This window comes from Dama dama, chromosome 20, assembly GCF_033118175.1.
Source record: "Dama dama isolate Ldn47 chromosome 20, ASM3311817v1, whole genome shotgun sequence".
NCBI lineage: Eukaryota > Metazoa > Chordata > Mammalia > Artiodactyla > Cervidae > Dama > Dama dama.
This window is the reverse complement of record NC_083700.1, coordinates 50,904,868-50,932,391: the sequence shown is the minus strand read 5'-3', so window position 1 is coordinate 50,932,391 and position 27,524 is coordinate 50,904,868. Positions and strand designations below refer to the sequence as shown.

General features: G+C 37.6%; 1 protein-coding gene across 12 annotated transcripts in view; it reads left to right on the top strand.

Moving 5' to 3' along the window:
• Positions 1–27,524, top strand: part of BTBD8 (BTB domain containing 8) — a 93,523-nt gene that overhangs the window by 54,166 nt on the left and 11,833 nt on the right. For 10 of the 12 annotated variants that reach the window (XM_061121390.1, XM_061121387.1, XM_061121389.1 and 7 more), the window contains 7 exons: positions 1,748–1,828; positions 3,166–3,262; positions 11,201–11,289; positions 11,744–11,846; positions 23,908–24,090; positions 24,741–24,878; positions 25,779–25,908. In XM_061121390.1, coding sequence (XP_060977373.1) covers positions 1,748–1,828; positions 3,166–3,262; positions 11,201–11,289; positions 11,744–11,846; positions 23,908–24,090; positions 24,741–24,878; positions 25,779–25,908 — 821 coding nt within the window. Of the gene's footprint in view, positions 1–1,747; positions 1,829–3,165; positions 3,263–3,946; positions 3,967–11,200; positions 11,290–11,743; positions 11,847–12,728; positions 12,849–23,907; positions 24,091–24,740; positions 24,879–25,778; positions 25,909–27,524 lie in introns of those variants that run through there. The other 2 variants (XM_061121397.1, XM_061121398.1) reach the window with 2 other exon arrangements.

Sequence of the window (27,524 nt, the reverse complement as noted above, 5' to 3'; positions counted from 1 at the left end):
ATTAAGATGAACCTCCAGCTCTGACTTAGGCATCTAGATTATTCTTCAGTCTTCCGTTATTCCTGTTTTGTTCATAGCACTGTTACAGGACTCCTTGCATCTTGTCCCACCTTCTAATCCTCTGTACCAAAAGAGTGAATTATCTAGTAACCATTGGGCATTGGTCAGGACGAACTCTGACCTGAGAGTTAATTTGATGATGAGAGGTAATTTGATTTCTTTTCTCCTTTCTTTGCTGAATCTGTGGAAAGAGGTGATGGGAAGAAGGGTATCTGCTATCCATCTTTGCTATCTGTTGGAGTTCTGAAGGGGGCCCAATAAATTTCTTCCTGCTTACAATAAGACAAAAGAATCAGCAGATGAAATTAGAAAACATTTCCTTAATTTTTGATAAGGCAAGCTCTGGGAAATAGTGAAAGACAGGGAAGCCTGGCATGCTGCAGGCCAAGGGTTGCTTTTATGCAAAAGTCAAAGTTGATTTGCTTGCTATGTCAACTCTAAGACAGGCCACTTGAGAGAAAGTCTGAACCTGGATAGCAGTACGCTTCTCCCCCACCACCTCTTACCACTGGTTCAGCAGTGAAAAAAGGAGAAAAGAAATCAGTTTACCTCTCATCTAGAAAGCTGAGAGCCAAAAATTGATGCTTTTGAACCGTAGTGTTGGAGAAGAAGACTCTTGAGAGTCCCTTGGACTGCAAGGAGATCAAACCAGTCAATCCTAAAGGAAATCAATCCTGAATATTCATTGGAAGGACTGACACTGAAGCTCTGATACTTTGGCCACCTGATGAGAAGAGCCAACATTAGAAAAGATCCTGATGCTGGGAAAGACTGAAGGCAGGAGAAGGGGATGATGGTGGAGGAGATGGTTGGATGGCATCACCAACTCAATGGACATGAGTTTGAGCAAGCTCTGGGAAATAGTAAAAGACAGGGAAGCCTGGCATGCTGCAGGCCAAGGGTTGCAAAGAGTTGGACACTACTGAACAACTGAGCAACAACAAGAAGTTCCTCTTGATCAACAACCAGTGGTTGTTGTCCACCAGCCAGATAATTAACCTTCCTTGATACAGAGGAATAGGGGAGCAGGGGAGGGCCAAGATGCAAGAAGTCCTGTAACAGTGCTATGAACAAAATATAAGAGTAATAGAAGGCTGAATCTGGGGTGCTGGGAGAAGAAGTCATGAATTGAGAGCCTGAGATCTAGTAGTCAATGGAACATAAAGGTTATCACCTCAGACTACTTCTTTAAGTCATGTCTTTTAAATCTGTAAAACGAGGATGTTGGCAGAGCTAGAGCCGCTGGACAGGTATTACAAATTAAGAAATCTGTATGGCATAGCAAGAATCTTTCTAGTGAATGGAGTAGTTGTTCATCCCAGGCTTTAAGCAAAATGAGAGGCCATTTTTCGAAGATGCTGAGGAGGATTTCTCCAGAGGTTGAACTATGACCTCTAAAGTCCTTTCTAACCTTGTCTCTCATGGAAGATGCCCAACAAAGAATTGATTATCATATACTAATAACATTCTACAATATATAAAAACCCACACATAGCTGCAGTTATAACTTCATTTTTAAATTAATAGCATACCTCATGGGTGTTATTTGACAATTGTGTTCTTCAGATAAAAATGAGATTAGAACTTTATCTTGACTGAAAATTTATGGGAAAATAGAATGTATCATTGATATCAGTTAAACCTTAATTATTTCTGGATTTGAATTTAGTTTTCTTTTATTTTTCAGTATAAGCCATGTAGAAATGAATGTTATGATGCACTTTATATACGGAGGAACTTTGGACTTTCCCATCAAAGCTAATGTTGGGTGGGTATTATTTTTTAATCATTTTAAATATAAAAATATTGATATTTTGTGGCTTCTGCTTTATTGAGCTATGTTTAAAAGTGTCAGTGAAGTAGAAGTTTCACTTTTATTATTTATTTTGCTGTATGTTTGTACATATTTTGGTAATATCTAAAAACAATAAGTCACCTTATTTAGAAGAAAAGATGATCTAGCAATTCACAGTAGTAAGATTAAGAAAAGTCTTTATTATACTTAAATAGAAGGAAATGGCCACCCACTCCAGTATTCTTGCCTGGAGAATCCCATGGACAGAGGAGCCTGGTGGGCTACAGTCCATGGGGTCCCAAAGAAAGGAACATGACTAAGTAATTGCTGCTGTGTTTGAAAAACTTAATATTTGTTTTGGAAAGTAAATGACAGATTTTTGTAAAGTTAATTCAACTTTAGTCAAATTTAGAATTTGATAAATTTTTTTGCTACTTTATTTTTAAATTTTAGAATGTCAAAAGAAAAAAAACCCTAAAAGTAATTTGAGAATATAGGCATCCTAAAGATCAACAATGGTATGGATCTTTAGTACTCTATGACAACATGCCATCTAAGCTGCTGAAATCCTACTGGAGAGTGAGATCTATCTTGCTCTTCTAATTTTCGAGATGTTCTATCCTTTTATTGCTATTCTAACATCACACGAATGAAGGCTGCTCTTTTAATTGTAAATATTTATTAGTTCCTTTAGTTATAAACTGAATGAATATGATTTGAGGGAGAAAGCATCATGAGTCACAGGGATTGAGTACTGAAGTTTTGCCCCTGGAGACCTGTATGAAATTTTATCATGGAATTGAGACTCGCAGGTTTCCTAAGTACCTAGCGTATGTGTGGGCACTTAGAACTCCTTGCCAATTGAAAGAAGCAACAGAAACCCTCTGAGTCATTGGATGCCACCTCTAATCTCATGGTACTCTGTGGGCATTTTCAATGTGATAAACGTCAATTAGTTGCCCTCCCCCTAAATTTTTATTTATTGTGAGGAGCTGTAACTGTATAGCCTTTGAAGCAGTTTCCTGGGCCTTGTTGTATACATCACTGAGAGTATGAGGGGAAGTTGTAAAACATCTCCAAATTTACTTTGTGTTATTCTCCACAAATCAAATCAAGCTGCAGTGCTTTCAACTTTTGACCTATGTGCTTTTTATAATCTGTATAGAGTACTATGTAGGGCAGAAAGTTAGAATTAAAATAGTTAAGATTATTATTTTCTCTAAACAAACTGTTTATCATTAAGAAATTATTGTGTATTATGCCTTGGTATTTAAATAGAAGAATTAACAGTGCACCTATTTTTATTTTAGTCAGATACTCAATATGGCTGATATGTATGGACTAGAAGGATTAAAAGAAGTAGCAATCTATATTTTAAGAAGAGATTACTGTAATTTCTTTCAGAAGGTAATTATTGAGTCTCAGAAATCTTTTACATAGTACCTAAAGTAATCTATTATTACCTCCTAGATTCTTAACTCTGTTAGTATTGTCGTTTTAGCTAATGGTAACTCTACTGAGAAATAACTCTTAGGATGTGCTTGTGTAAAACAGAAATCAATTCAGATCATTTTAAATAAGATAAAACTGAGGTGGGGGTTTACTGAAAGAATATGGCAATATCCTATATAATTCGAAACTGGAGTACACAGTTGGGACTCTCAGTTAGGTAGGGTTTGGAACTTAGAGAAAGGAAGCTGGAAACTAGGGTTACTTTCTCCATTTATCAAAGGGCACCACAGTGCTTCATCAGTTTTTTCCCCTGAAAGGAAACTCCTCCTTCCTACCACTTCTCTTTATAGCATGTACTTGGAGTGGGATATAGTTCTCTTCTACTTCTCCAGGTGCTATATGAATACTGGCTTTTTAATTTTAGTTTATGCAAACTTAAATTTGTTGTCTAAAGAAAGGTATTGTACTGTTTATTTCAAAGCCATTTGTACATTGTTTTAATTTTCTCTTATTTTTTATTTTCTTATTTATGCTTTTCTTTGTAAACAGTGGCCATGTATTATGTTTATAATCATCAAAAAACTAATATTAAAAGGATTGTTTACATAAATAGTCCCCTCTTATTGGATACCTGAACCAACAATATGCATTGTAATGAGGTAATTTTAATAATTTTAAGCATATTTAAATTTAGATTTTTATGTTGGGTAGGACTTTTCCTATCTCTTTATAAGTTGTATCTGAGATATCACCCCATGGGTTAAAACAGAGGCATGAACTGGGTCTACCACCACTACCAACCCTTCCCGTTTTACTGAGAAACAGTTAAACTCCTCAGGTACCTTTATCAAGTCTTTAATCAGTTACGGTTCATTCCAGCTTTTATAAGGAAGGGAACTAGAAGAAGGGGCACAGTCTGTGGTATCCTCAGCACTGTAGAAAGTAAAGAATCCTAGTAAAGAGAGTTTTCCTTCTCTTTCATCTCTTTTCCTCATCTTGCCTGCCAAGTGAAAGGTAGCAGGGAGATCCAAGACTATCCCAATTAAACATTAAAGATAGGGATATTTGCAACGAGGGTATAGTGTCCTCTCAGCCCTGAGATGGGAATCTACCATGGACATCTGTATAACCAGACCACTCTGGAACTTCTATCAAAGAAGAAAATACTAAGAGATTTCTTGAAAGAGCCTAGAGTATGTCTCAGGAACCAGTGAGAATATACTTGAATATGGAGATTCCTAAAAGGAGGAGGAGGCTTGCTGGAGAAGCCAGTACTAGCCTGGTGACTAGAGACAGTAATTATTGTCATAGATAGAAAAAAAATAAAAGTCCATTCCATACCCCAAGTATACATGGTATGCAAGGAAAGAAAAGGACCTTAGTGGTTCAGTGAAGATTAGAAGAGGCTAACACAGGGTCAGATAACACTGTGTCCCATGTAGGGAGGCATCGAGCATCGTGAATCCTAGAAGAACCTTTGTCCGCTGAGAGGCTGGGGAGAACTTCGGTCTGTCACTTAATGAGCCACCACATTAGCAAAGGCCACGAGCATCTGGATTAGACCATTCAAGGACATCTTCCTATTACCCTGCTGGTCACTGGTTAGTTACTTAAAGTGACCATACCCATCCACAGCCCTATTCCAAAGGAGTTAGACCCACAAAATGGAGGGGCAAGGGATCATGCTCTACACTGCATTCCAGATCTCCCCAACTAAAAGTGTAGTCAGTGATGGGAAACAAAAGATTTAAATTAAGTGTGAGATAGGTGTTAAAATAGTACCATACTGATTTTAAATACCAAAAGTAACCAGAAGGTACTGGAATGCACCTGTAATCATTAAAGGATGGAAAAAAGGTGAATTTGACACAGCTTGGTTGATAGCACTAACTGGGGATAAAAAGTTTTATGTTAGTATCTGCTTTAAACTGAGATTCCTCAATAAACCAGTTACATGAAACATTTTGAGACTAATCTCTATTATGGATTGTCTTTGGACCATTGCTTCTACTTTTTAGTATGTTCAAGAGCATACATAGATTACGTGCAGCTTTCAAAATTCCACTTAATTTTAAAAAATACAACGTATTTGTTGCCATTAAAAGAATAGAAGGGCCCGGCTAGCTCGGTCAGTAGAGCATGAGACTCTTAAAAGAATAGAAGGTGAAATTCTTTTGAATTATCAATATGGTGTGTTTTGTTGAAAACCTTTTTATTCTATTTTAATATAGTCTATATTACTGTGGTAACAGATATTTAAGAGCAAACTTTTTATTGATCTGATCTTGAAATTGTTTGCTTTACCACCTTGACAATATATATTTTAATAAATATATTTTTGAATATATGCAATTTTTAACTTCTAGATCTCAATTATGCAGTTTCTTGGCAGTGACTTAAATATAGTAAATCTATAGTAGCTCATCCCACAGTAACATATGTTGGGGTAAAATGTGGTGGTGAACTGGCCCCAGAACTCATCAAGCTAGCTTCAGTCATTTCATTAACATCACAGTCTTGCCTTTATTCAAGTAAATTTTAGAACTTCATTTATATGATTATAGTGGGTTTTACATTACATGCTTTCTACCACTGATTTAAAAATATATTTTAGGTTATGATTTAAATAGATGTCTTCCCAAATTTTATAAGCAGGTTTGGAAAATGACTAAAAGGTCCATCATCCTATTACAAAAACACTTAGGAAATCAGCATTTCCATATAAGTAAAATTCTTAGAAAGCTAAAGTTATCCCTTTAAGCCAGGGATTAGTAAACTTTTACTATAAAAGGCTAGATAATTAGTATTCTAGGGTTTATGGGCCATACAGCCTCCATCACAGCTACTCAGCTTTCTGTTGTAGACCAAAAGCAGATATGGACCGTATATAAATGGAACAGCATAGCAGTGTTCCAATAAAACTTTATTCACAAAAAGAGTGATGGGCTAATTTTGGTGCACAAGCTGATTTGCCATCCATTGCATATAAGCAGCAAATTATTTTGCAGTTTAATATTTTTTATGGAATATTATGGAAATTATGGAATTTTATGGAAATCCAACATCTGTTGGATCACAGAAAAAGCAAGAGAGTTCCAGAAAAACATCTACTTCTGCTTTATTGATTACGCCAAAGCTTTTGACTGTGTGGATCACAACAGACTGTGGAAAATTCTTCAAGAGATGGGAATACCAGACCACCTGACCTGCCTCCTGAGAAATCTGTACACAAGTTAAGAAGCAACAGTTAGAACTGGATGTGAAACAACAGACTGGTTCCAAATCGGGAAAGGAGTACATCAGGGTGTATATTGTCACCCTGCTTATTTAACTTATATGCAGAGTACATCATGTGAAATGCTGGACTGGATGAAGCACAAGCTGGAATCAAGATTGCTGGGATAAATATCAATAACCTCAGATATGCAGATGACACCACCCTTATGGCAGAAAGCAAAGAGGAACTGAGAAGCCTCTTGATGAAAGTGAAAGAGGAGAGTGAAAAAGCTGGCTTAAATCTCAACATTAAAAAAACTAAGATCATGGCATCTGGTCCCATCACTTCCTGGCAAATAGACAGGGGAACAATGGAAACAGTGACAGACTTTATTTTGGTGGGCTCCAAAATCACTGCAGATGGTGACTACAGCCATGAAATTAAAAGACGCTTGCTCCTTGGAAGAAAAGCTATGACCAAACTAGACAGCATATTAAAAAGCAGAGACATTACTTTGCCAACAGAGGTCCATCTAGTCAAAGCTATGGTTTTTCCAGTAATCATGTATGGGTGTCAGAGCTGGACCATAAACAAAGCTGAGTGTCAAAGAATTGATGTTTTTGAATGGTGGTGTTGGAGAAGACCCTTGAGGAGTCCCTTGGACTGTAAGGAGATCCAACCAGTCCATCCTAAAGGAGATCAGCCCTGAATATTCATTGGAAGGATTGATGGTGAAGCTGAAGCTCCAATACTTTGGCCGCCGGATGCAAAGAACTTACTCTTTGGAAAAGACCCTGATGCTGGGAAAGATTGAAGGCAGGAGGAGAAGGGGATGACAGAAGATGAGATGGTTGGATGGCATCACCAACTTGATGAACATGAAATTGAGCAAGCTCCAGGAGTTGGTGATGGACAGGAAAGCTGCAATCCATAGGGTTGCAAAGAGTTGGAACTGAACTGATGGTGGAGGCATTTCTGAAGAAGCTTTTGCCTTTCTCTGAGTGCACAGTATCTTCAGAAGTACATATTTAGAGACTATATATACAAATTGGCTGATTGCTGGTCTTTATTAAGTGTATAAATTCAGATCACAACTAGTGAATGTGTACAAAGAGAAACTAAATTGTATACACCCCTATAGATGTGCTTAGGAACATAGTCCAAAACCTGAAAATACATGGCACAGGCAATATGTAGCACATATTTAGGCTTACCATTCAACTGTAACTTAAATCAAATCCCTTACAATTATACAGTGGAAGTGACAAATAGATGCAAGGGATTAGATCTGATAGAGTGCCTGAAGAATATGGGCGGAGGTTTGTGACATTGTACAGGAGGCAGTGACCAAGACCATCCCCAAGAAAAAGAAATGCAAAAAGGCAAAATGGTTGTCTGAGGAGGCCTTACAAATAGCTGTAGAAGAGAAGGCAGAGCGAGGGTGGCACTCTTTCTGCCCCTTCTGATGTCTATGTCAGAAGCTTTCTCTCTTTTATACTTTAATAAGACTTTATTACACAAAAGCTCTGAGCGATCAAGCCTTGTCTCTGGCCCTGGATTGAATTCTTCTCCTCCGGAGGCCAAGAATCCCGGCGTCTTTCGTGGTTCAGCATCAACCTTTCGAGGCGGGGAGACACCCTCCATTCAGGAATGTCCCACTCAGTATGAGTGCCGGGCTCCGTGCGCACACTGCTGGGATCATGGTCCCACACCTCTGGCTCCATCATGGCTCAGCTCTGGGCTCTTGGGACAGTGCTTCACCCTCTCAAACCCTCAGTTTCTGATTCTCTGAAGGGTGGGGAAGAAGGACACTGTGTTGGAGTGTCTGCTACAGCATGGGCGCTGAAGTGCTTCTCACTGGTGCCCCTCCTAAAGTGTTTTCAGTTGACACTCATTATCTTGATTGCAGTTCTTATTTAATTACGTCTTTCTCCGTGCCCAAAGGATACCTTCCATCAGATCTGAGAAATGCTATTGTATCAAATTGTCTGAGCATTTTTTTTTAAGGGGAGGAGATATGGCCCATCATTGCAAGCTCCTTTTAAGTTAACTACTTAATTTTATTTTTGGCTGCACTGGGTCTTTGTTGCTGTATGTGGGTTTCTCTAGTTGCAGTGGGGGCGGTGGCTACTTTCTAGTTGCGGTGCACAGGCTTCTCATTGGAAAGCCGGGGCTCTAGGTGCAAGGGCTTCAGTAGTTATGGCACAGAGGCTTAATTCCCCTGCCACAGGTGGGATCTTACCAGACTAGGGGTCAAACCCATGTCCTCTACATTGGCAGGCAGATTAAAAAAAAAAAAAAAAGAAGAGAAGGCAAAGGCAAAGGAGAAAGGGAAAGATATACCCATTTGAATGCAGAGTTCCAAAGAACAGCAAGGAGAGATAAGAAAGCCTTCCTCAGTGATCATTGTAAAGAAATAGAGGAAAACAATAGGATGGGAAAGACTAGAGATCTCTTCAAGAAAATTAGAGATACCAAGTGAACATTTCATAAAAAGATGGTCACAATAAAGGACAGAAACGATACAGACCCAACAGAAGCAGAAGATAGTAAGGAGAGGTAGCAAGAATACACAGAAGAACTATACAAAAAAGATATTCATGACCCAGATAACCACAATGGTATGATCACTCACCTAGAGCCGGATATCCAGGAATGTGAAGTCAAGTGGGCCTTAGGAAGCATCACTACGAACAAAGCTAGTGGAAGTGATGGAATTCCAGTTGAACTATTTCAAATCCTAAAAGATGATGCTGTAAAGTGCTGCACTCAATATGCCAGCAAATTTGGAAACTCAGCAGTGGCCACAGGACTGGAAAAGGTCAGTTTTCATTCTAATCCCAAAGAAAGGCAATACCAAAGAATGTTCAAACTACCAGACAGTTGCACTCATCTCACATGCTAGCAAAGGAATGCTCAAAATTCTCCAAGCCAGGCTTCAACAGTGTGTGAACTGTGAACTTCCAGATGTTCAAGCTGGATTTAGAAAAGGCAGAGGAAGCAGAGATCAAATTGTGAACATCCGTTGGATCATTCAAAAAGCAAGGGAGTTCCTGAAAAACATCTACTTCTGCTCTATTGACTATGCCAAAGCCTTTGACTATGTAGATCACAACAAACTGGAAAATTCTTCAAGAGGTGGGAATACCAGACCACCTGACCTGCCTCTTGAGAAATCTGTATGCAGGTCAAGAAGCAACAGTTAGAGCTGGACATGGAATAACAGACTGGTTCCAAATTGGGAAAGGAGTACATCAAGGTTGTATATTGTCACCCTGCTTATTTAACTTCTATACAGAGTTAAAATGCAAAATGCTGGGCTGGAAATAAAACACAAGCTGGAATCAAGATTGCCAGGAGAAATATCAATAACTTCAGATATGCAGATGACACCACCCTTATGGCAGAAAGTGAAGAAGGACTAAAGAGCCTCTTGATGAAAGTGAAATAGGAGAGTGAAAAAGCTGGCCTAAAGCTCAACATGCAGAAAACTAAAAGCATGGCGTCTGGTCCCATCACTTCGTGGCAAATAGATGGGGAAACAATGGAAACAGTGACAGACTTTATTTTTGGGGGCTCCAAAATCACTACAGGTATGACTGCAGCCATGAAATTAAAAGACGCTTGCTCCTTGGAAGAAAAGCTATGACCAACCTAGACAGCATATTAAAAAGCAGAGATATTACTTTGCCAACAGAGGTCCATCTAGTCAAAGCTATGGTTTTTTCAGTAGTCATGTATAGATATGAGAGTTGGACTATAAAGAAAGCTGAGCACCGAAAAATTGATGCTTTTGAACTGTGGTGTTGGAGAAGACTCTTGAGAGTCCCTTGGACTGCAAGGAGATCCAACCAGTCCATCCTAAAGGAAATCAGTCCTGAATATTCTTTGGAAGGACTGATGCTGAAACTGAAGCTCCAGTACTTTGGCCACCTGATGTGAAGAACTGACTCATTTGAAAAGACCCTTATTCTGGGAAGGATTGAAGGCTGAGGAGAAGGGTATGACAAAGGATGAGGTGGTTGGATGCCAGCACCAACTCAATGGACTTGTGTTTGAGCAAGCTCCAGGAATTGGTGATGGACAGGGAAGCCTGTCGTGCTGTAATCCACGGGTTCACAAAGAGTTGGACATGACTTAGCAACTGAACTGATCTAAACTGACTGATTGAGGTTTAACACCAAGAGCAGTGAGTTTTTCTATACTTGTATCTACATTTTATTTATTTATTGTTTTAGTTCATTACTTCTGTATATGTACTTTTTAAAATATGTTCATATAATCACGATCTAATTAAATTCTGTCATTTTGCCTGAGATCAGTGTAGGATCTCCCATTGCACATGTACTTATATTTCTACTTTAGGAAGCAGATTAGACCGTATGGTTTTGTTTAAGTGTGATGTGCTAGGAATTATTCTACCACATTTAGTCTAGAAAATATTTATGCTGAAAGAAATTAGAATAAAAACTGTGCATCCTGGCAGCTAAAAGAACTCAAATGCTATAAAAACTAAAGGTTATCAGTGCTACTTGATTTTAGAAGAATAAATACTTTTGTATCACATATATTTATTCTGTAGTTTAGGTATATAAATCAGATCATTTTTATGAACCAAATACTTTTAGCCTTATAAGTTGAAAGAGAGTAATTGTAGTGTTTTCTGTCAATTTTAGCCTGTTTCCAGAAGATTGGCATCTATATTAGAATGCCTGATTATTGCTCATTCAGTTGGAGTGGAAAGTCTTTTTGCTGACTGCATGAAGTAAGTAATCTGAAGTAGCACTGATACTATTGATTTAGGGATTTTGTTCTTCCATTCTCCTAAGTTTCTGGGAAATTTTAAACTTGGCGTATTTTCTTGAGCACAATGTAAATAGCTTAATGCTCTACTAGTTACAACAATTGAGAAGAAGTATTGACTTAGATATTACTCAAGATGCTTGGGATCGACTTTTTTAGCTGAACCATGGTTACTTATGTTAAAATCCATGCACATAACCCAAAGTGGGTTTAAAATATGTGTTTACAGAAAAGGAAACATACTTAAGTCCATTACAGCACTCACAAAATTAACTGTTAGTGTTAGTTAAAACATACATATTTAAATTTTATATCATATCATATTTATTTATATCATTGATAACCAAAATGTTATTGAATATTATAATGAAAAATATTTTCATTTCTTTAACTTGAGATTCTTTGATTTTCAATAGGTGGATTGTAAAGCACTTTGCAAGGTTTTGGTCTGAGAGAAGCTTTGCAAATCTACCTCCTGAGATTCAGAAAAGTTGTTTTAATATGTTGATTCATTCTTTAGTAAGTATAACCTGAATACTTTGTGTTTGTCATCAAAAAGTTTACTCAGTTTTATATAAGTACTTTCTCAGTGTTTTAAATACAAAAGTAAAATTGTGTTACAAAAGCAAGATGAAAGAACCAATTCCAGATAACCCAGAACCAATTCATAGAACCTGTCTTTAAGACTGTTCCTCCATACCAAATGGAGAATTCAATCAGAGAAAAGCACAATGACTAGAAAGTATATATTGGTTGATGAACAAAAGGGGCAGGGGGCATTGGCTCAGTAATATGGACCTCCACTTACTAAGGTGGGTTAGGGTATAAGACTGAAACAGTGGCACCATTCTCCAAGAGGTGGCAGATTAACTACATTGGATCACGTTCCTTCATCATGGAAAAGGCAGTGCCTTGTTCTTAGTGTAATGGACATTTTCTCTGGATATAGATTTGCCTTCCTTACTCACAGTGTTTCTAGTAAAACTGCTCTGCATGGCCTTATTGCCTTTTTCACCACCATACTATTCTACACAGCCTCACTTCTGACTAAAGAGCTCACTTCACAGCAAATGAAATACAGCAGTGGGCCCGTGTTTACTAGTTTCACCTGTCCCACCATCGCCCTGTCACCCTGAAGCAGCTGGCTTGAGAAAATGGAAGAATGGCCTTTTGAAGACTTGGTTACAGTGCAGCTGGGTGGCAGAGCCTCGTAGGATTGGGGCAGTGTCCTCCAGGAGGTTGTATATGCTCTAAATCAGTTCTTTGCTTATTGTGCTATTTCTTGACATAACTAGGATTCACAAGTCAGAAGTCAAGGTGTGGAAGTGAAAGTGGCTTCCCATGTAATTATTCCTAGTGATCCATTATCAAAACTTTTGCTTCCCATCTCTGAAACTTTAGGATCTGCTGGTCTAGAGGTCTCAGTTCCAAAGAAATGAATGCTTCTACCTGAGGACACACATGATACCATTGAAGTGGAAGTTGGGACTGCCTCCTTATGGCCACTTTGTAAATCAACAGGTAGAGAAGAGGAATTATTGTTAGATTGAGCCTATTAGGGAAGAATTGGGTTGATGCTCCATAATGTGGGTAAGGAAGAGTACATCTGGAATTCAGTACTCCCCTGTCCTGGGATTAAATCAGTTAAAAACCCCAATTTAAACAGCACTTCAGGAATAAAAGCTTGGGCCACCTTACCAGATAAAAGAGCTATAAATAGCATAGTACCTTTAAATAGGTACTTGTTGAGGGCAAAGGAAACATGGACTGGTTGTGGGAAAAGGTAGTTACAAACACTAGGTGTGACCACGTGGCCAGGTACAGACATGAGCACCGTAGTAGTTGTGATATAAACGTATTCACTTCCCCCCGCTGGTTTTGCCCGTGCTGGGTCTCCATTGCTACATGTGGGCTTCCTCTAGTTGTGGTGAGTGGGGCTGCTCTTTAGTTGTGGTGCCTGGGCTTCCTACTGCAGTGGCTTCTCTCGTTGCAGAGCACGGGCTCTAAGTTCTTGGGCTCAGTGGTTGCTGCTCATGGGCTCTGGAGCACAGGCGCAGTAGTTGTGGCACACAGGCTTAATTGCTGCTAGGCATGTGGAATCTTCCCAGACCAGGGATTGAATTCGTGTCCCCTGCATTGGCAGGAGGATTTTTAACCACCAGGGAAATCCTCATTTCCCCTTTTTATATGAATGTTTCTGTATATATTAACCAAGTATTTTTTTTCCCCACTGTCTCATTTCCCTACCATTTAATATAAGACATGTTGATAATTGTTAATTTTATATATCTTGGTATCTCAGGATACCAAGGGGGAGTTTGGATCAGTTTGAAGAATGTGAACATCACCCAAAGACAAAACAAGAGATTTTGTATCCTATTTTAGGGAAAGGGTTAGCATATTTGTTGTATAGTTGTATTTGTCAGTCTTTAGCACGACTTTTTGTCTCCATTTAGGAGTTAACTATGATTTAAAGAAATTGTGTGGGTGCCTATTTAACAAGGGATGGACTGTGGTGTCTCTGCAGTATGTCAGCTTGGTTGGGATGAACTGTGCTTCCCAGAATTGCCTTCTTTGCACTGCTTCACTTTGCTCCCTATCTTCTTTGCTTTCTCTTACCCCTGGGCCAGGGACATGTTTTGCTCTGTGATGAAGGGCTCTAGCATCTCCCGAAGGACATTCATTGCATCCAGGTTGGAGGCAATGAGACCTGAAATGAGCCCATCCATGTGGGTTATAGCTTGCTCTTCGGTGTTAGCTTGTCCTTACCCCTCCATCATCCCTTCTCAACTGCTTTCCCTGTGGACTTCAAACCACACCATCATATACAAAGATTGCTCAGCCAGCTCCCATAATAGCATATGGTCAAATCCCTTTAATAATACTTTATATATATAAATATATATATACCTCCTAGTGGTTCTGTTTCTCTGTTGAACCATGAACAGTATGTTATACTGGGTTACATAGAAGATGATATCTAGATCTCACTAGGGAAATAAGTTTAGGCCATCAGCTGGTGAGATACCACTGTAAAAAATAAATCTAAATCTGTTTTTATGGTGATGAAGGACTTTTTAGTTTTGTTACTTACTGCTTTGCATTATTTAGTATAATTGTTCTGCAGCTTGTGGGTCTTCTGCTCAGCGGCTCTGTGGTGGGGTTAATGGCAACCTCCTCCAAGAGGGCTTTTGCCACATGCTGTGTGATCCAGGTCTGCTGCCCCCAGAGCTCCTGCCCCTGCGGCAGGCCACTGCTGACCCGTACCACCACAGAAGACATTCAGACACTCAAAGGCAGCTCTGGCTCAGTCTCTGTGGGGTCTCTGGGTCCTGTTACACACAAGGTTTTGTTTGAGCCCTCCGAGCGTCTCTGGTGGGTATGGGGTTTGATTCTAAACACGATTTCACCCCTCCTACCGTCTTGCTGGGCCTTCTACTTTGCCCTTGGACATGTGGTATCTTCTTTTGGTGGGATCCAACATTTTCCTATTGATGATTGTTCAGCAGCGAGGTGTAATTTTGGAGTTCTCGCAGAAGATAAGTGCATGTCCTCCTACTCCGCCATGTTGTTTTAAAAAAAACAAGAACTATTTTTGAGCTATTTCAAATCCTAAAAGATGATGCTGTGAAAGTGCTGCACTCAATATGCCAGCAAATTTGGAAAACTCAGCAGTGGCCACAGAACTGGAAAAGATCAGTTTTCATTCCAATCTCAAAGAAAGGCAATGCCAAAGAATGTTCAAACTACTACACAGTTGTACTCATCTCACTTGCTAGCAAAGGAATGCTCAAAATTCTCCAAGCCAGGCTTCAACAGTCCATGAAACTGTGAACTTCCAGATGTTCAAGCTGGATTTAGAAAAGCCAGAGGAACCAGAGATCAAATTGCGAACATCCTTTGGATCACTGAAAATGTAAGAGAGTTCCAGAAAAACATCTACTTCTGCTTTATTGACTATGCCAAAGCCTTTGACTGTGTGGGTCACAACAAACTGTGGAAAATTCTGAAAGAGATGGGAATACCAGACCACCTGACCTGCCTCCTGAGAAATCTGTATGCAGGTCAAGAAGCAACTGGACATGAAAGCATAGACTGGTTCTAAATCGGGAAAGGAGTAGGTCATGGCTATATATTGTCACCCTGCTTATTTAACTTCTATGCAGAGTTAAAATGCAAAATGCTGGGCTGGAAATAAAACACAAGCTGGAGTCAAGATTGCCGGGAGAAATATCAATAACCTCAGATATGCAGATGACACTAACCTTATGGCAGACAGTGAAGAACTAAAGAGCCTCTTGATGAAAGTGAAAGAGGAGAGTGAAAAATCTGGCTTACAGCTCAACATTCAAAAACCTAAGGTCATGGCATCTGGTCCCATCACTTCATGGCAAATAGACGGTGAAACAATGGAAACAGTGACAGACTTTATTTTGGGGCTCCAAAATCACTGCAGATGGTGACTGCAGCCATGAAATTAAAAGATGCTTGCTCCTTGAAGAAAAGCTATGACCTAGGTAGACAGAATATTAAAAAGCAGAGACATTACTTTTGTTGTCCAACAAAGATCCATCTAGTCAAAGCTATGGTTTTTCCAGTAGTCATGCATGGATGTGAGAGTTGGACTATAAAGAAGGCTGAGCACCAAAGAATTGATGCTTTTGAATGGTGGTGTTGGAGAAGACTCTTGAGAGTCCGTTGAACTGCAAGGAGATCCAACCAGTCCATCCTAAAGGAAATCAATCCTGAATATTCATTGGAAGGACTGATGGTGAAGCTAAAGCTCCAGTACTTTGGCCACCTGATGCAAAGAACTGACTCATTGGAAAAGACTCTGATGCTGGGAAAGATTGAAGACAGGAGGAGAAGGGGATGACAGAGGATGAGGTGGTTGGATGGCATCACCAACTCAATGGACATGAGTTTGAGCAAGCTGTAGGGGTTGGTGATGGACAGGGAAGCCTGTCATGCTGCAGTCCATGGGGCGGCAAAGAGTGACAAAACTGAGCGACTGAATTGAACAGACTGATTTTGCATTAGCTTTTTTAGTCATTGAATAGTTAATCTCTATTCATGAAGGCAAATAAATGGCCCAGTTGTAATTCAGTTCAATACAAGTGAAAATGTCATTTATTACTATTGCAACTATTATTATTATTTAGTGGATTTTTAAAGGACCTCTATGGTTCAAAGTATACTTTTTATTTTTTGAAATTATGTATAACATGGGTACTATTACCTCCATTTTATATATGAAAAAACGAATCAGAAAGGTAAATGCTTTATTCACATTCACAGTGTCATTAAATGACAAAGCTAGGTATTAAAACCAATTGCTGCCATTCTAAAGGTAATATAATAGATGTTCAACATGGGCAAAGAAGCTTTTTTTGGAAGTGTGGGCCCTGACTTCAAGGAACGCACAAATCTCTGGAAGAATAGTCACTTAAATAACAATGCAAAGTACAAGTTAGACTATGATGAATATGAACATTAAGTTCCATGTGAGTCTAATTTACCTTTGTAGCTCCAGCCTTAGGGCAATGCCTAGCACATTGTAGGTACTTGGTATATGTTGATTGGTAAATAAATGAATAAGTATAATTTATAATTCAGGTATATACATGGAATCACAGAAGTAAAAAACAATTGATTCTGATTAGGAGGATAGAAGTAACATGAGATGAACCTGAAGAGAGAGGACAATTTCAAAATTAAAAAGTATGTTAGGGCATTCCTGACAGAATTTTAAAATGTGAGCAGGGCCCTAGAGACCAAGCAGTGCCAATATTCTGTTGTAACTGAAATAATGAGAGAAGATGAGTCTGGGGAGAGGCTAAGGCCAGATTGGGAGGGATCTTAACTGACTGTCTCAAGAAGTTTTTTTTTAAACAAGTGGTAAGTGTATTTGAAGAATAAGCTCTTCATACTATGCCTCTCCCTCTCCTACAATATTTTATGTTGGTTTTATAGCTCTAATCAGTTTCTTGTAAGCTTTGTAAATCCTTGATTTTTCCTTTTAAGACATATTAAAAATGAGCATCAGAACAACCAAACATTCCATATGATTAAAAGCCTTTTGACATCATGGTGATTACAATGAAAATGTAAAATTCTGTCTTTCTTTGTGGATATTCAAACCTTAATGTATTCTTCATATATTATTATGTAGATAAAATATATTTGCTTTTTTAAATAAAAATATAATGTTTTTAATTTTTTCAAATTAAAATTTAAAATATGTTATCCAAAAAAATGAAAGGTTAACTGAGCGGTTTTCTTTTCTTTGGCTCTAATGCAGTTCAATGGCAGGGACATTACTGTATCAGTAATATGCCCAACACTGTCATATACCAGTGGAGGTAAGAAAGTGCTGCTCTGGACTATTTATGGAGAATTTTTTTTTAATTTTAATATGAGGGACTTCTTGGTCACTCTGCTGCAGTTCAGTAAGAAGTGGCTGCTCCCTCCTACCAAGTACAAACTATTGCTTTGGGGAAGAAGAGACAGCAGGGTAGAGAAATGAGTAGAAAGAGAAAGGTGTTAGTTAGGGCTTCTGATTACTTGAGCTATTTCAAAGCATGATTAAATTTTCAGTTTCAAATGTTTTGTTTAAGCCTTTTTTTAAAAAAGCAAATTATGAATCATTCTTAAATATAGAAAAATTGAAACAAAAATAGTTACTGGGGTAAAACTGAAGTTGTGGTTGTGTGTGTGTGTGTGTGTATATACACACACACACATATATATATAAAATGCTGTTAATCCTAAGACCAAAAGATAACTGAAGGCTATTTAATTGACACAGTATCAAAAGAATTAAATAGTATGAGTCATAGTGTTTATTCAGTATATGATGTTAGGACAACAACCAGGAAGTTTGCTGCAAAAAAGCTGGATCTATACATCACATCTTGGCATGCCGGTATACATGCCAAATGGATCAAAGATTTGAAAGTAAAGATGAGGCCATTAAAATACTACAGTAAGCCCTGGAAGAATTAGTTTATAACCTCATCAGGGCAGTGAGGATACAAAATTTAGAAGCTATAAAATAACTTAGTTCCATAAAAATGCAAAATTTCTATATAGTAAAAATTATCATCAGTTCAGTTCAGTCGCTCAGTCGTGTCCTACTCTTTGCGACCCCATGGACTGCAGCTTGCCAGGCCTCCCTGTCCATCACCAACTCCCAGAGTCTACTCAAACTCATGTCCATTGAGTCGGTGATGCCATCCAACCATCTCATCCTCTACAAAATCAAAAGGCAAAAGACAGTTTATATCATACTCTTACTCTAATTTTTCTTTTATAGAGAGTTCCTACTGGTCAATTTTTTTAAAATAGCTAAATGTAGGATAAGATTAGGTAATTCACTTGTCTCATGCATCCCACCTGGGCTGGTGATCTGTTTTACCATAGATAGTATACATGCTAGTGCACTGGGAAGACCCAGAGAAATCGGGTGGAGAGGGAGGTGGGAGGGGGGATCGGGATGGGGAATACATGTAAATCTATGGCTGATTCATATCAATGTATGACAAAACCCACTGAAATGTTGTGAAGTAATTAGCCTCCAACTAATAAAAAAAATAAATAAAAATAAATTTTAAAAAAAAAGATTAGGCAATTCACAAAACAAATACAAATGCCGGTTGTTTGATGAACTGTCCTCAACTTCATTTAAGAGAAATGGACACTAAAATTACAGTGTCTCGACTTTCCTGGTGGTCCAGTGGCTATGACTCCATGCTCCCAATGCAGGGGACCCAGGTTCAATCACTAGTCAGGGAACTAGATCCCACATGCTGCAACTAAGACCCAGTGCAACCAAATAAATAAATTAAAAAAAAAAAAATTACAGTGTCAGACCATTTTCTATCAATACATTTTAGTAGGAGACCAAAAAAAAGGAAATTTTTACTATTTTAACAAGGATGTAGGAAAGCAGTACTCCATTCCTGGGAAGGGAATATATTGGCACAACTTTTGCTGTGTTTTTCAAACTTTTTTGACTGACCCAGAGCAAGTTCTTTTTATATTATAACCCAGTACACTCACACATGTAGAACTGAAACAAGTTTCAAAAGTGAATACATACCATATTAAATATGATGTTCTGATATTTTATATTTTTCTCCTTTCTCTTTCTTGTTTTCTAATGCTGATTGTAAGCCACTAAATACATTGCTCTAGGTTGCTAGGGGAGAAAACTACAGTTTGGAAAACAGCACTCCGTTGAATATGTGCTAGCAATGTTTTATATCCTTCTGGTGCCCCACCTCATGTCCTCTTGACCCATGTGTGTGCTCCAGCCATTGCTGCAGCATGCAGCTGCACGTGGGTGTAACCTGACGACACTGTCCTCATCCACATCACACACACTTCTTACTTTCTGTTCTGAGGCTTCACTGCTGCTCCACCCTGGGCACCCCCAGTTACGCAAACCTGGAAGTGAAAGGGAATATCCCAGGGCACAAACCTTGACCAACAGGAGACGGGAACCAGTGATTAAGTATATCCCTGATCTAGCCCTTGGATCAGGTGAATAATTCAAATTGTATTATCTGTAGCTCTTCAGGGGATACCCAGCAAGACTGATCCCCTGTTGCCTGCAACAATTGCTATATATCATTGCTTCTCAAACTTTATATACAAACAGGATCAGGAATTCCTTGGTGGTCCAGTGGTTAGGACTTCATGCTTCCACTGCAAGGAGCACAGGGTTCAATCCCTGGTTGGGGAGCTGAGATCCTGTACGCAGCATGGCATGGCCAAAAAAAACCACTTCAGAGTCTTGGTCAAATGTAGATTCTAAATCAGTAAGTCAGGGGTGGAGCCTGAGATTCTGCATTTCTAACAAGCTTCAGGTGATGGGTATTGTGGATCACACTTTTGTTAGCAAGGAGCTAGGAAACATACCCTTCCATTGACTCTCTCTCCTTCCCTATTTCACTCTCTTGGGATCACTGGCATCCAAGCCTCTTCCTTAGGCTCAGTTATTAGGCAGTTCCTCGATAAGACTTGGAGAAGGCAATGGTACCCCACTCCAGTACTCTTGCCTGGAAAATCCCATGGACGGAGGAGCGTGGTAGGCTACAGTCCATGGGGTCACAAAGAGTTGGACACGTATTGATCCAGCAATATTGACCCAGCATATTAAGTTTATCCCATAGATATACTCACTTTCATGTGAAATAATGTTATCTACATGGTTCTTCATTACAACATTGTAATAGCAAAAACTGAAAACAACATAAATATCTACAAGTAGAGGACTGGTTGTATCTTATATCCATATTAGGGACTGTTCTGTAGATGTTGAAATAATAATAAGGCTCTTTATATTCTGATAACAAAAATATTCAAGGTGTGCGCTCAGTATAAAAGCAAGTACAGAGTACTGTGCATATTAATGCCTCCATTTGAGCAAAATGAGGGAAAAATTACCTTTTTTATTTGTTATACATAAGGTAACTCTGGAAAAATACAGAAAATAAATAATAGTGATTGGGACAAGGGAAAATAGGTGGCTCAGGACAGGAAGGAGTGGGAGACTTCTTAGTAATGCCTTGTATATATTGTTGAAGTTTGAACCATGTGGTAACTATTGAATTTAAAATCTTATGTTTGCTCTAGAAGTATATTACATTTCCTTCCTTCTTTGAACTTCAAGCTACTCTTAACATTTAATGTTATTATACATTCAGATCAGTATGGAATAAGATGACATACCATCTGTTATCATTTATGTCCATATTTTAGTTTTCCAATAAATTTCAAGCTAAATTATGACAACTATACATCTATATTTTTTAGAAAGATTACTGTCAGAGCACATAATATTATGAATATACTAAGCATTTCATAGATACCTGCCAAGTTTATTTGAATTATCTATACTTGTCTCTAATACTAGAACAGTCCCTATAGTAGAACAAATTTGGTTTATTGCCTAAAACTCTTAGTAATTACACAATTACTCAGGAAGTCACCAGAGGAGGAAAGGATAACAGTAAATTATAATAAATATGTAAATTTTTAAAGACTTGAATTATAGCATATTACAATTTTTTTTTACTCAAATAAAGTAGGGGAAATATATGTTTTGAAAGAATTCTTGCTAAATGGGTGAAATTTTTAAAGTTTTGATGTTCAGAGCTTTAACTTAATTTATCTTAAGAATTCACTTACAGACTCTAAGCCTCTGATGTGCTTAGAGATCAATAAACATTTGAGTGTCGCTATGACCCTGTTCTATACTAGGCCCTGTGGATACAATGATGAGGCAAAATGAACATGGTTTCACATTCAGTAAACATACAGCCTGGTGAGAGAGATGAGTATTAATCAAATAGGTATTTCATCATTGAAAAATTACAAATAAAGTAAATGCTCTAAAGAGAAGGGACAGGTTCTCTGATGACATGTATAAAAGGAATCTGATGTAGGTGAAGAGACCGGGGAAATTTTCCAGGTTTTCTAGTTATTTATTGCTGTGTAGCAAATCACCCCAAAACTAAGTGGCTTTAAACTATTGATATAATTTATTCTCCTCTTGAGAAACCTATTATGCAGGTCAGGAAGCAACAGTTAGAATTGGACATGGAACAACAGACTGGTTCCAAATAGGAAAAGGGTATATATTGTCCCCCTGCTTATTTAACTTATATACAGAGTACATCATGAGAAACGCTGAGCTGGAAGAAGCACAAGCTGGAATCAAGATTGCCGGGAGAAATAGCAATAACCTCGGATACGAAGAAGACATCACCCTGACGACAGAAAGCGAAGAGGAATTAAAAGGCTTCTTGGTGAAAGTGAAAGAGGAGAGTGAAAAAATTGGCTTAAAACTCGACATTTAGAAAACTAAGATCATGGCATCTGGTCCCATCACTTCATGGCAAATAGATGGGGAAACAGTAGAAACAGTGGCTGATTTTATTTTGGGGGGCTCCAAAATCACTGCAGATAGTGACTGCAGCCATGAAATTAAAAAACGCTTACTCCTTGGAAGGAAAGTTATGACCAACCTAGACAGCATATTAAAAAGCAGAGACTTTACTTTGCCAACAAAGGTCTGTCTAGTCAAGGCTATGGTTTTTCCAGTGGTCATGTATGAATATGAGAGTTGGACTATTAAGAAAGCTGAGCGCCGAAAAATTGATGCTTTTGAGGTGTGGTGTTGGAGAAGACTCTTGAGAGTCCCTTGGACTGCAAGGAGATCCAACCAGTCCATCCTAAAGGAGATCAGTCCTGGGTGTTCATTGGAAGGACTGATGTTGAAGCTGAGACTTCAATACTTTGGCCACCTGATGCAAAGAGCTGACTCATTTGAAAAGACCCTGATGCTGGGAAAGATTGAAAGCAGGAGAAGGGGATGACAGAGGATGAGATGGTTGGATGGCATCACCAACTCAATGTACATGAGTTTGGGTGAACTCCGGGGGTTGGTGATGGACAGGGAGGCCTGGCATGCTGTGGTTCATGGGGTCGCAAAGAGTTGGACACGACTGAATGAACTGAACTGAACTGAACTGAATTCTCTGTGAGTCAACTGGGTGATTTTTTTTGCGTATCTTGCCAGAGTTTAGTCCTGAGGCAGCTTTCAGCTGATGGCCAAGTTGGAGGCTGGGCCTCCTGCACCCTTGGTCTTTCTTGCTGGGCTTCTTTTTGGCTTTGTGGTCCCAGAACCAAGAGGGTAAAGATACAGGCTGCAAGGATATTTGAGGTCTAGGCTCTGAAACTTGCACAATATCTTTGTTTGTGCCAGCAAGTAAACTAGCTAGTTCAGAATCAAGGGATGAGGAGTCAAGTCCACCTCTTGAAGAACTGAGCTACAATGAATTTGTGGCCATGTTTTTCAGTCTACTACAATTGATCAGATAACTATTTATTCAGTAAATAGCTATGTCCTAAGGATTGTTTAAGAATTAAAAATGAAACATGAATAAAATACAGTAATTTATAAGTTGCCATTTTTTCCTTTTCCTTGGAGCACATGGTATTTGTGAAGTGTCATTCCATTTTTTCATAGAGATAAGTATTCTTAATATTCTTTCCTATGGTGTAAAAATGAATCATTATTAAATAAATAAAATGTAAAAAGAAGAATCTTACCTAATTAGAAAGGAAGGAGCAAGTCACTTGGGTTTAGAAGTAATTTTTACCCTTTCTAAATTTATAATAAAGAATATGTATTTTATAGTCAGAAAAGAAATAATACTGTGTCAGTGTATCGCCATGCAGCTGTGAATATCTGTAAGCACAAAAATTAATTCAGTAGTGAAAAATCTCAGGGAAGTCAGGCTTTTCTTTGTAGTTATTTTGTAACTTTGCTCTCATGTTTCGTTTAACTATGCTTTAAACGTGATTTGTTTCCAGCTCAAAGTTTGCCCTTTAGGATAATTTTGAATAAATGAATAAATATATAAAGCTAATGACAAAGATATTAGCTATCTGGAATTTGGGATTTTTACAGGAAGTATCACAAGAAAACAAAAGTATTTAATTTGCTTGGAAAGTTTTTTTTTATGAGCAGTAATCTAACTTTTTCCTCCAATATTTTCAAAATTATAAGAATGATAAGAATGCTGCTTTTCTTCTGATGGAAAGTGACAGGCTAATCGTCACTTTACCCAGAGTGAAGTGGACAGAGTCAGCATTGATCATGGCATCTCAGCTCCAAGAAGAATGTATTGCATTTATTATAGAAAATTTCTCCAAGATCATTCAAAGTGAAAATTTTGCTCTTCTCTTACAGGTACTATGTCTAAAATTATATCCTACATTTAGTCCCATCTTTGTGTTTTGATTATAATTATGTAAGAGTTTTCAAATGCAGGTTCCTTTTGATTAAATTAGTATGACATAAGTAAATTCCATACCAGATGGCATGTTTGCCTAGGATTTAGGGCAGTGATGGACAGGATTTTTGGCTCATACATAAGATAATGAAGGGAGGAGGGGACAGGTTGGAGTGCCCTGGCAAGGCACAATGTAACTCTAGCCAACTCCAGTCCTCAATCAGCTAAGCCGTACTTTAGAAATTGAAGTCATAAAGATGTTGTTTGGAGCAGTAATACAATTATGGTCCATGCAAAATTCTCCGTCTTACTGGGCCCCACATTCTCTAAGTTTTGTTACTAACGGACTTTTATTACTCATTTCTAGGCTCTGTCTTAGCACTGTTTTGGCTCTTAGTGTGTGGGTGTGTGCACACGCAGATATTTTAAACAGAGGAAAGGGGTTAGCATAATATTTATTATTATAATAATTATTATTATATTAACAGAAGAAATATGATTTTTGATTGAATTTATAAAGCCAGTTATGATAATGGCCAGATGTTATGCCAGACTTCCATGTTTCTTACACATATTCCTATTAAATGTCAATTTCTGTGTTTTATAGTCACAAGCAATGAGTAGCACATCTGATCTGTTGGACAAAATTTTAAAAGCTGTTGAAGAAAACATTACCACGGAGAATAGTTGCTCGCTTCTTATGGCTCTGGACACATTACTGAACTCTGACAGTACAAAAGAAATGGTATTAAATGTCATAAAAATTAATCAAAATGATAGAATATTTAAAGTGTCATAGGATTTAAAATATATACATATTTTAAATGTTGCATGATTCATTAAAACTAAGTGTTTGATACCTGAGGGTTGGTTATAGTCTGTAGTTTTATGTATATTTGGAATTTCTTGTAATGCATAATTTTAAAAATTTCATTTACCTCTAAATGGACTTACTATAATTATAGGAGTCTAGAAATTTAGAAGTTTGGCTAATTCTAAGCATAGTTTGGTAGCAATATTAATTGGTACAGCCTAACTTTAGTATTTCTTCCCAATCACTCCATTAAATTTCCTAATATAAAACTTAAAGAATTTTAAAGAATGTTTTAGAGTTTTAATCATCAGGGTCTTTTAATTTTACAATATATTTTTTAATTCCTTTTTGTCTTAAGAATAAAATCATTTAAAGTTGGGTTGACTGGGAAAAAGAAAAATTAAAATATATTTTATTTTTAAACAGTTCATGAATGGTAATAAATAAGCTAATTGCAAATATTGACAATTTGTTCAACAAGAATGACAAAAAATCGTCATCATATTTATTATTACTGCATAGGGTATTTGACCTTGTAATGTCATAGTTGATTTGAAAAGGATGTGGACGGTATTTATATAAAGGTTATTGGTAGTTTAAAACAGTGTTTGGTTAAAAGGACAAGACTGAAAGCATAAGGTTCATGTTCACTATAAAATTCTGTTGTTGAAGAGTAGCCTTCATAAATAACTTGTACCCTACGATCTTAAAAATCTAAGTGATGACATCATTGATCTAGCTTAGGAGTAAGTAGATTCGGAAAGGAATAATGACTGGTTGCTATGACAATGTGGCTCTCTCACCAGCTGCTGATTTGTTGCCTGAACACAGGGTTTTACGTGCAAGATCCAGGCTCTGCGTGATAAGCTGTGGATCTTCCTGGTTCAGTCTTTCTATGCTGTTCGTCACACAGAAAGCTGGAAGCTGATGAGCACAGATGATCAACAGAAAATCCAAGCAGGTATGTTAGCCTTGAGATTTTTTATTCCTATAATTGTGACAAGGGATATTTTAAAGGAATTCCAATAAGTGGTAGGGTTAACGTTTATTTACTTCTGTTCGATAATAGCCTGCTGATTGAAACTAGTGATAGTGTGTTTGGGCAGTTTAATAAATCATGTTTTATTTTTGTTCTTCGAAACTGAAACTCATTTTCTTTATACATACATATATAATTCTACTTTGTATTAGCAAGTGTTCTAGCAAATTTGCTTAAAAGCATTCTCGTAGAGAGATTAGAAGTATAGAAAATGTAACCCATACAGAACAGATTACCAAACATACTTTCTCTCCCTTTCAAAATATATTTTTCCATAAAGCTTTTCTATCTTCTTTTGCATAAGATACCCTTTCTTGTGGTTTTGCTTAGATTAGATGGCTTTATTTCACAATCGATTGGTTCAGTGATATGATGTGTGCTATTGCAGAGTGTCCCTCAGGAGCTGCACAGTGGTCTTTGACATTTAATAGGTACCATTTGAAGTATTAGCATTAAACAAAGGAGGTATACTGCTCAGAATGTGTTCAAATGTTACAATAGAAAATTGAGGGTGTGGAACTAAAAATGGCTTCATGACTATTTTTGGATTAAAGCAGGTACCTTAGGAAAAATATTGACAGATTCAGTAAGTTTATTTTTTAAAACATTTTAAGAGACTGTATTTTATGAAGCAAACATTTCTGTACTATAAAACATGGAAGACATATGTGATATATTCTTGATAATACATGGATATATTAAATTCTTTAATGGTTTAGTCAGAATATGATTTGCTCTGTCTTGTTTTAGGAGTATAACATGCTAGTGTAGCTAAATGTGATTTCAGGAATACTTTGCAAAGAAATCCAACAAAATAATAAAACAACAAAATCTATGAAACAACAAAAGTCATGAGAAGGTCTTTAGAAATTGGAATTTTTTTCCTGTGACTATTTCTGTACTGATTTTTAGATGACAGTTCATCTGTATGATTCAGTGTGAAAAAATAATAGCAGCATTCCATACGTAGGTGTCAAGTCAACTCTCTTCTGTTTGAGAGTAAACTTTGCTTTTCTCCGTTTTTTAAAGGATTTCATAGTTAAGTTGGGTCCCAAACAATCTCCTTTATCTTAGTTCTGCAGAGTGCTAATATAAAATACATGTAAATACACACACTTATATACACATATCTACAACAGAATGTTATTGGCATTCCAACTAATTTGTCAAAAAGAACTTTTCAATCTACTACATCAGTGTAAAAATGATTTTTAAAATCTTACATATGTTGAATTATAATGAGTACTGACCTATGCATAATTACTGCATTGGTAAATTCCAGATAAAGGAGTAATTCTGGGTTCTCTTTTTTTGGGGGGGGAGTTCTCATTTTTATTACATTTCTTATGTTCTAGTTTGAGTTACTGATCTTTAGGAGAAATCTTATATTAATTTCTGCCTGTATATTTTTGTGCAGTCATTTGCTGAGCACAAACTAGTCCTTGTAATGCTATTTCTAGGAACCTGCTTTGCCTTATAACATAATTCCTATAAAACAGAGATAGTAGAAGGTGTATGGTAGAATTACAGATAATTTA